The sequence below is a fragment of the Quercus lobata genome, chromosome 3 (genome assembly GCF_001633185.2).
Source record: "Quercus lobata isolate SW786 chromosome 3, ValleyOak3.0 Primary Assembly, whole genome shotgun sequence".
In the NCBI taxonomy this organism is placed as follows: Eukaryota; Viridiplantae; Streptophyta; class Magnoliopsida; order Fagales; family Fagaceae; genus Quercus; species Quercus lobata.
In genome coordinates this window covers 18,211,641-18,222,113 of record NC_044906.1, presented here as the reverse complement: position 1 = coordinate 18,222,113, position 10,473 = coordinate 18,211,641, and the positions used below count along the sequence as shown (strand labels likewise).

Sequence of the window (10,473 nt, the reverse complement as noted above, 5' to 3'; positions counted from 1 at the left end):
ACAAGAAACTTGCTTTAGAATTGATACAAGTTGAAGGCCATACTGAATAAGAGTTCAAATATCACTTTGCCTTAAGCAAATCTTTAAGCCTGGACTGAGACCTATGAAGCACGGGTGCGTTTCGGGACTCTGGTGTGGGTGCGGGACTCGGCAATTTTTGAAAAAGTAGGGTGCGAGTGCGGTAGGACTCAGCGATTAAAAAATTATTAAAAATATTTTTATTTATATTTTCTATATATTTTTACTATTAAAATATTCTTAAAAAACATATTACTATGCCTTGATTCACAAAACAAAGAAAGAAGAAGGCAAGAAACACATTACTATGCCTCTAAGGTCAGAATTTTGGCTGTTCCGGCGAGATTCAAGACCGATTTCGACCTGTTTCGGTCATATCGACCATATCGGTCGCCGGTTGATACGACCCAATTCTGGCCGAATCAACCTGGTTCGACGCGAATCGAGCTGTGTCGGCGCGTATCGAGTCAAGTTGGCACGAGGCTCAGATGCGGCACCGACGTACGGGTAACCGTGTCGGACTCGGGTGCGACACCCTCCTAGCCGCATCCGTGCTTTCTAGACTGAGACCTACATTTAACACGGCCAATTTGAGTCCTATTTAGATTATGCGACATGAACCACCCTATGCAAATGAGCCCATCTTAATGGCATTTTTTTTTTCTCTCGAAATAAAAGGCTGAAGGTGAATTCATGAGTTCAAAAACCGTGTGAACTTGCCAATATTATCCACCTTCTTTTACAAAGAGTACTAAGTGGTTTCTTGGTTGTTATTGTTAGCCGTTTCTACTCTGTACCACGGAGCTACCTTGGTCTTCCAACATGATAAATAATAGCTATTTGTTTCCTAAAATTCTATTTAGCTGTACAAGGCCGATTGATATAAGCACAATACAGCACAGTTGCAGCGGTAGATATGTATCGAGAAGATTGCTATATGTAGAAAAGCTTCAAATCTTTTCGGGCGAGTCATCCCAACTTCCAAATGTTTTCAAGTCAACCTGCAAGAGGAGCGAATAAACACAAGATTTATGTCATCTATAAGTAACTTTCAAATGCAAAATTCAAAAGCATACAAGATGCCTTAATTTGATCTAGGCAGGTTACCTTTCGTCTTTGCTCTGTGAAAAGCTCCTCTCTCTTCTTGTATGAACTCTGCACTTCCTTAGCTGCTTTCCCACCTAATCCCCAAACTTCAATTTCCGAAATCAAAGCTTCAACAGGTAGGAACCCCTGAAATACATTAATTCACATTTGTAAATACATAGTGAAGCTTTGACTGGGGTATAAGATGGTCTTGCCAATGCATAGATTGCATAGTATTGGAGACCACATTTCTTAGTGAATTCCAATGTAACCTTTATAATATGCATGATGGATACTTTAAGTTTTATCTTATAAGTCAAGAAAGAAAATATCAGATCAGAGATCAAAACTAATTACATTAAGTAGTCTATTTTCTTGAAACATCAATACAAGTTGAAATGGAGGGGAAAACAGTATTTAAGTCAGACATAGGGTAAATAACGTAAATGACATATGAAAAACTAAAACAATTCTTCATATATATATATTATATTATTATTATTATTAAAATGTGAGAAATAACAGACAAAACTTAACAATTTTAGATCCAGAGCTTTTTCTGTAATAACTTAAAAACCAGCATTTGAATCCATTGAAATATTGGTCTCAAAACTTTCAAACCTTACAATTGTACCTGGTCTGGGAAGAGGGAATCGGGTTGGTAAGTTTTGTCAGTGGCATGATGGCGAATGGAAACACTAGCAAAATCTTCATCGACAAAGACTCTCTCATTTCCCATAGTTCCTCCAAATGCAATTCCAACAAGCTTATGCTGTCGTTCATATACTTTACCAGTAGGATGCAAGTGGCTATACGCATACTGTCAAACATGGATATCGTCTCCAAAACTCAATACTACCCACATCACAAACACACAGAACTCCTTGCATACATAAACTCAATCCAATTACAACCTCAAATACAATCGCATTTCAGTAAAACAGCTCAAAACACCAGCATACAACAACACAAAAATCCCAATACAATTCTAAGTACCCAAATACATTGCAACACACTACAAAAAAAATCACACAAATCCCAACAAACCCATTTAAATTGCCACCCATTCCTTCTTATTTCCAAAATAAAATCATTTTTTAACCAACAAAATAAACTACCATTTGTACCAAAAGCTTAAACTATCAAAAAATAGTGAAATTACATCATTAATCATTACTGTAACACCTCTCCTCACTTGTGCGCTCAAACTTTGCCATAATAAGTGAGTCCAACACATAAATTTTAAAAATTTTAAACTGTGAGGTAGAGTTGAGACAAGTTTCAAGCTCAAAGACACCTACTTTTATAGCATAATAAATTACAGTTTGCCTCAAAAGCTTAAACCATTGTGATTTTAATCACTAAACCATTATTCTAACCCAAACACCTGCTACAAATCCCAAAAAAGAATTAACATAACAAAAACAAAACCAAAAAAGATAAAAAAATAAAAACCCAAAACCCATTTCATAATTTCAAAACCAAAAAAAAATTAAAAATTAAAAACCCAAAACCCGTATAAAAATTTCAAGTCACATAAAGTACACACATTTATGTTTGTAAAAAATAACAAAACCAAAAACAAACAAACAAACAGAAATTAAAAAATTAAAAAAACCAAAACCCAAAACCCATTTCATAGTTTGAGGCCACTAACACATACACACGTAAAATCACATAAAGTACACACATTTATGAATGTAAAAAAGAAGAACAGGGTTTTAAAGTTTGTGGGTTTTTTTTGGGTGTAGGAATGGGTACCATATAGTTGAACTATACGATCCAAGCACTTCTTTGCTGATTCTTCAATCTTCATCGAACCCAAAATCAAGAGCCAAGCTTATCAACCGAGTTTTCTCCAATTCCAAATCGTGGTCGTCCATTTTGTTTTGAAGAATTTGACTGTGAATGTGAATTGAGATTTTCTCCCGCTCCAAATTGCTCTGAAATGTAACCGATAAAAAGCATGTAGCTGAAGAAGTTCGGTTTATACAGAGGATTAGAACCCTGTGCTGTCGTTTTTTTTTTTTTTTTTTTTTTTTTTTTTTTTTTTTTTTTAAATTTTTTATAAATTTTAAATTTAAGCTAAATTACAACATACACCATCTAATTTTGACATGTATTCATTTTCATCAATATGGTTTTTATTTTTTATTTTTTTTTAAGTCCTTTTAACTCACATCTGTTTCTAACATAACATTTCGACCCATAAAAATATTCACTAAAAAAAAGGGGGGGGGGGGCTATAAATGAAGTAGTTTTGCTAGTTGGCAACATATATAGGATTTTTTTTTTTTTTTTTTTTTTTTTTTTTTTTTTTTTTTTCATTTAACATTAGATTGCTAAGAATTTCGTTAGTTGCCCAGTTTCAAAACAAAGTGGAAAGGTAGCATCTCGAGTTTTTAAAACTTGAGTTTCGGGTAGAAATCGAGTTTCTAATACTCGAGATCCTGAGTTACAAACATCTGACATGGACTTTTTTCCACATGGAGGCACATTGAAATCGAGTTTTTAATACTCGATTTGTGATCATATATCAAACATTTAAGCTTCCAGACTCTAGAACATTCTCACTCTCCTTCACACCCAAACATACAAACCCTAAACCCTCACTCTACTGGAGACAAGTGCATCTCATCAGTGGCAGAAAACCCATCGGCAAACCCTCACTCTATTGGAGACAAGTGCATCTCATCGGCGGCAGAAAACCCATCAACAGTAGAAAACTCATATCGGCGACCTCTCACTCAAAACCTCACTCAGCTCTCTCACTGTCTAGCACTGAGGTCAGTTGTAAAACACAACCCCTCTCCTTCTATATTTACTCACAAACATTTGGCAGTTCTCCTATCTTTTATCACTACTCCCATTTATTCATTATCAAACCAAATCAATCCACTGAGATTTTTGTTTTTCCCTCATTTCCACATAACCCCAAACTAGATACATAAAAAACTTAGAGTTTTATTCTGGTAGAAATCGAGTCTTGCAGACTCGAGATCAGTGGCATTTCTTGAAGAAAATTGATTTTTAAAGACTCAGTTTTGCTTTGTAGAACTTGAGTCTTTAAGACTCGAGATCTATGTGGCATAATAGTGCTTAATAGTGTCCAACTTAGCAAGTAGGAAGCGAGTCTTTAAGCCTCGAGTTTTATATGGAACTCGAGTTTCTAAAACTCGAGATGCTAGTTTGCAATTATCTTTCAAACGCGTGTTAACTTATATATTCTATCCTCTTACTATGCTAGTATCCAAATATCTCCACATATATAGTTTAATGGCTAGTTTGGACAGAGATGAAAAAAAAAAAAAAAAGAATTGTATTTAAGACATAAGTAAATTAATGGATTGAAATGAAAAAAAAAATATTAAAGAGATTTAGAGGAAGTAATTTGTAATTTAATATAATTTGAAATTTGAAATTACTATTAATTTTTTTTTTTTTGTAATGACTTGGATAATATCATAAATGATCGTTTAATAACTCATTTAGTTTTAGACAACATTTTTACTTGTTTCACAAAATTAAATGATTAATTTGATAAAATTATTACAATTATTTAATTCTCAATAAGATAAGAGCTTATAACAGTAATAATTGACATTTTCCTATGCATAAAGTGCTTTGGAGGTTTATGGAGGAAAGGAGTTCAAGTTGCAGGATTGGCAACATATTGAAATTATCTTTGTAGGGGGTGGGGGGGTTGAATCGAAGCTACCCCATGGACCTTGAGCCGAAGAGATATTCCCAAGGTAAAGACCCAGCCCATATGCAAATATAGAAGGGCCTAAGTCTTAGAGAAAACGAGGCCATATGGATTAGCTACCGTGGTAATTTGAGAAACAGGCTTATCTCGAGGTGTAGTAATGTAGCTGAGGAATGCAAACCATTCATCGAGGACTCCACTGTTTCCCATCCCCAAGGAATGTGAGGAAAAAAATGTAGAACTCAATGTAACAGTCACCTCCGCATTAATGAAATATTCCTACTTAATGTTCGCCCCATGAAATGTTGAACGACTAGCCTGAACAGTTAATACACCTCTAAAAATCTACTTTCATGAATAAGAAGTGGCAAGGAAGGTATTTCATGGGACAAGTATCCTCCAATTCTAGCAAAGAAGAACACAACTGGAAAAGGTAGGAGCGAGGGATGATAAAATGAGGAGAATGGCCACAGGGAAGGGGATCCATAAAAATTGAGGAGGAAGAACAAGAGAATAGTGAGAGAAAAAGTTTGTTTTCTTCCTTAGAATCTTTATTTGTACATCAGGAAACTGATTTTCCATCAATCAAAGTGTTTATTTATTCCTTCTTTACCTTCAATTATATGTCTGATCTTCTTATTGTAATTATATCCCTTTTTGATAACAAATTAGTCGTGCACATTGTTGAGGCTCATTTTTTACAAGCCCAGTAAGAGAAACGGCCCAGCAAGACAGGCAGACCAAAGTTAGTAAGCAAGAAAAAGCCATTGAGCCCAAGTGGTAGGAATGAATGGCTCACGGGCTCATAAAGTGGGTCTTGAGGAGGCAAACGGGCTTGAATGGGCTCGGAAAGAAAGAAGCAAACCCATGGGCAGTATGTAGAAAAGCAAGAAGGGGCTACAGCAGGCCCAAAGTAATGCAAGCAAAGAAAGTCAGGGGCTAATGGGAGACCCATCAGCTCCAAGGATGAGGTATAAAGTAATCGGGCTAGAGAAGCCCAAGAGAGTTAGTAAAGGCCCATGGGAAAGCAGGATTGGAAAAGGGCCGAGGAAGCCCAAGGAAAGCAAATGGACCAAAGATGCCCAAAAGGGAAATGGGACACAGGAGCTCACAAACAATGTAAGAAAAGGCCTAGTGAACACACTGAGTCATTGGGAGGGAAATAAATAGCAGACCCAAAGAGGCCTAGTAGGATTTAGTCAAACAACATTACAGCAAGAATAGCAGAGTGGTACGACAGGAAAATGCTAACAAGGCCACGGAGTGAACACAGAGTATGCTGGGGGAAGGAAGGCCCATGATCCAACAAGGCCCAACCCCCAAAAAAAGCAAGTCATAAAGAATGGCAGATCAAAAAACAACCCACACCATAAGAAGCCAAAAGCGCACGGCAGAACGTACAGACCAATCTCCAGATCACGGTAAATGCATGAGCAGTAGGCGAAGAAGGTGAAGCACGCGCAAGACCCAAGCACCACTAACCTATACCTAGCCAACATAGGAAGTGGTGGGTCATGGGTCAGAGGGCATGGTATGGAAGGTGGGGAGAGGGGGATTCGAAAAATCACAGTAATAGGAATTTTTAGAAAAAAAAAAAAAAAAAAAACCCAGAAGTAAGCATTGAGAAGAAAAGGAAGTAAAACAATGGAAAAAGAAAACTAAGAAGTAGTAACGAGAGGAAAAGAAAAACAGAGTTTAGAACAGCAGGCATACACCAATAGGTTGATTTCCTCTCTCCCTCAATAGCCTTGCTCTCTATAAAAGGCAAAAGATTTGTATTTGGGCATAGACCATTTAGGTCCGTTCTCTCAAAACAATTAATTTCTTCTTTGAGATTACTCGTGTTGAGGGAACGGTCGTCCCTTTCTTGGTTTCAATCCCATGTATTACTTGGCATGGCAGACTGACACTTTGATTTTGCTAACTCTATTTATCCTTCACTTAGCTTATTTTGTGTGCGGAGAGCCTTTTGTTGCTCACCTTTATTTATTATGGCTAAAAGTAGTGGTTATATTTTCTTGTGTTATTCGTATTATATCTGCCTGCCATAGCTTCTTTATAGCGGCTCTGCTTGCCATGGGCATATAACCAAAGCCTGGCAGATGTGATGTAGTTTGTGCACAAGTTGGACTAAAGTGGGTTCCAGTTGAATCGGTCCCAACTCCCTTATCTAGAAAACTCGAGCCTAGTGCAACAAGAAGCAACCCAACATTACAAACAAGACCCACCACCTTACACACATCAAGAAAGCAAGCCATGTTCTTGTTGATTTGTGTTTTTGAACCCCACAATCTCAAAAAGAAGTTCTCAATATAAAAAAAGTAGTGATTATAATTAAATTAAATTTAAACTTTTTTTTTGAGGGGGTAAATATAAACTTTCATGTGATGTTTAATGAGTCATTATCACATTAATAGTGAGTTTTTGCCATTATTGATGATGAAATAAGAAGGTGGAAGAAACTACTAAGTTTTTTTTTTATTTTTTTTATTATTTTTTTTTATGTTATTTATTATTTATTTAGGATAATTTGAGAAAAAGAGAGAAAGTCTCAAACTCATTTCTAATGTGTTTGGATTAATTTGTCTTTATTTTGACATATTTTGCTTAGAAATAAATTGAGTAAAAATAAAACTATACTTAAAAAATAATTCAGCTAACCTTTTGGTGGTCATAAGTTATTAGAAATTGTTAGTAACCAAACTCAAAATAATATACTTCATTTACAAGTGGTTTAGGTTACATTTCATGATTTGACCTTCTTCTTAAATAATTTAAAAAAAAAAAAGAAAAAAAGTTATAGTTCATTGGTCAGTATTATACTCTATCCATATGAGATTTAACCATAGTTCACTTTCAAGTGACATAGTCAAGTTGAAGTTGGGCTTTTTCTATGTTCGGCCAACTGAAATTCATGTAAACCCATTTTCGACGTTAGATTGGGCTTGTTAAATTGGTATTGGACCTATTTTTAAAATAAAGAATAACATATCATTTTGATTAATTTTTGGGCCTTTCTCTTATTTCACACATGGCCCCTATATTGAGAGCCTTTTTGTCATCTTGAGATTTATGGGCCCATTGCAAATTTTTAATTTCATTTTCACCTCAAGTACTACATACACCCTACAGAAATTACAAATCCAGATTAAGGGTTCGTTTGGATACAACTTATTTTTGCTGAAAACTGAAAACACTGTAGCAAAATAATTTTTAAATGTGTGAATAGTACCGTGAGACCCATTTTTAATGAAAAAATTGCTAAAAAGAGAGGTTTGTGGGTCCCATGAACAGTGCACAGAACTCATTGGTGTGCACTCCACCGCTTATTTTGCTGTGAACAGTGCACGGGTTGATGAAAAGTGAACAGTGAACAGTGAACAGGTTGAAAAGTCAAAAACAATGGCAAGAAAAAAAAAAAAAAAAAAAAGAAATGCAAAAATGCAAATGCAGGAATTATAAGTTGTATCCAAACACTCACTAAGTTACAAGATTACAAATGGAAATCCTATAGTGTTACCAACCTAAATTTAAGTTCCTAGTAATTTTTTTTTCTTTAAATGGAACTTTCAGTAATCAGCAAAATTAATATCATACATTATACATTAGACAATGAGAAACCTCCCAAGAAAAGTTGTTAGGGAGTAATAAAACTGTAAAAGACCTTGAAAATTGAAAACATCAAATAAGAGCCCATTTACAGCAATGGTGGGCTGTGGTATTATAACATCTATTAAGAACTTAAACAAACAAATAAGTCTACTATAGTACTGCCACAACAATTTTCACAATTTTGGTAGGACGATGTGGGTCTACAACTCCACCACTATAAATTGCCATGTGAACAAGTTGTGACAAAGTTGTGGAAATGGTTATGGTATCAGAATTACTCTAAAGTCTAAACAAAATAGCTTTATCTCTTTAAGGACTTCAAGATAGACAGGATATCACACACAAAATCATGCTTACTGACTTCCCAACCTGGCTCCAATTTATGATCCTGTATAGCAGCTACCACGGCCTGAAGAGAGCATCAGGCTCAATTATATAACAATGAAGAGAGCATTAGCCATCCAAAAATTGTCAATATACAAACACTACTCATCCAAAAATATTGAGCCAAAAATGGCACTTAAATCTAAAGCCCAATTCAAATTAAGCAAAGTTCAACCCAAGTCCACATCAAACAATACAAAGCATTTAAACCCAACCCATTTGAGGTCCTTCACCAATCAAAGCATTAGACTTTTGAAAACAAGCCCACTAAGACCTGAACCCAAGTCTCTAAAGTCTAAACCCACTTGAAATTAAACACATTCCAATTCTCCCTCTCATCCGTACGAGCTGGGCAGAGAGAGACACTCTCCTTCATTTTCTCTTCTTCCTTAATATCACCCCCAAAAAATCTTACAGGAAAAGAAACTAAATCCTTCATACACCCAGAAAATCTCCCTCATTAAATATTTTGTTTATTTGTAATTGCACCATTGTTTTTTAAGGATTAATATAGTTAATCTTTATTCTATGTCTTCAATTCCATTTTAAATCACGTTTCTCAAATGTTGAAAATCTGATTTTTCATTATCTTCAAGTATGATACTCTAATCTTTGTCTGTCCAATTTTACGGAGCCCTTAAATAGGCCCCCTAAGTTTATAAATGTTTTTCTAACAAATATTCAATCATCAATGAAATTTAGACTTTTGTCTTTTTATTCTCTAGTGGATTCCAGACTATTTCTTCTTGTGGATTTAAGGACCTTTTTGGATTCAAGGAACCCTCGTGGATTTGAGGTTATTTTCAGAAGTAAATGTGTTTTGTTTCTTGTTTTCTAAAAGTAAACGTGTTGTGCTTCTTAATGCTTCTGCATCCCGCATTAGTTAGTGTCAGAGTCTTGACTTATCTTGGTCTAGTGGTTAACGTATGAGACGGTAAAAATTTTGGTAAGAGAAAACTTAACAAGTATTACGTGATGTATAGATAGCACTTACAAATATTTTTGCTAGGATGCCGTTGTTGGGGCTTGAAAACAATAGAGATAACTGTCGTGGAGACATAACTCACGGGCAACCTATTTTTAAGCAAATTTCATATAGACCTTATAGAAGAATTGCAAGTTTTAATGGCTATTTTTATAAAGAAGATTTTCTTGATTGGTTACTTGATCTAGAAGATTTATTTGACTTTGAGAATATTTATTATGAGAGAAAAGTTAGACTTGCTTTGTATAAACTTAGTGAGTATGCCTTATGTTGGTAGGAACGAGTACAATTTGATAGAATCCGACAAGGTAAAGACAAAATTCGTTCATGGCCAAGGATGAAAAAGAGGCTTGCTATCAAATTTTATCCTTTGGATTGTGAAAAAATCTTGTCGTATACAGTACAAGATTATTATTGGCCAAGAAGTTCATACTTGAATTATTTTGAAGAGCCAAATATTCCACCATTAAAGGAAGAATTACATGTTGAAGAAAATATTGTTCTTGATGAATATGTAGAAGTCAAAGAAGAAAATATAGAGATTTTTGAGGAAATTAATGAAGGCCTTGTTATAGAAGAAGAGCCTGAAATCAAGATTGTGGAGGAGATTAATGAAGACCCTATTATTGAGAAAGATCTTGAGGTTGAAATAGTAGAGACCATTAAAGAAGAAATTATAAAG

At 35.0% G+C, this 10,473-nt stretch overlaps 1 protein-coding gene across 1 annotated transcript; it reads right to left on the bottom strand.

The window, feature by feature from the left end:
• Positions 1–968: 968 nt before the first annotated feature.
• LOC115980475 lies at positions 969–7,068 on the bottom strand. Its single transcript, XM_031102716.1, has 4 exons — positions 6,853–7,068; positions 1,739–1,924; positions 1,126–1,251; positions 969–1,019 (listed from the first exon to the last, which is right to left on the bottom strand). Exons 1-4 carry the CDS (start codon positions 7,066–7,068, stop codon positions 969–971), a joined length of 579 nt encoding a protein of 192 aa, XP_030958576.1.
• Positions 7,069–10,473: the final 3,405 nt, after the last annotated feature.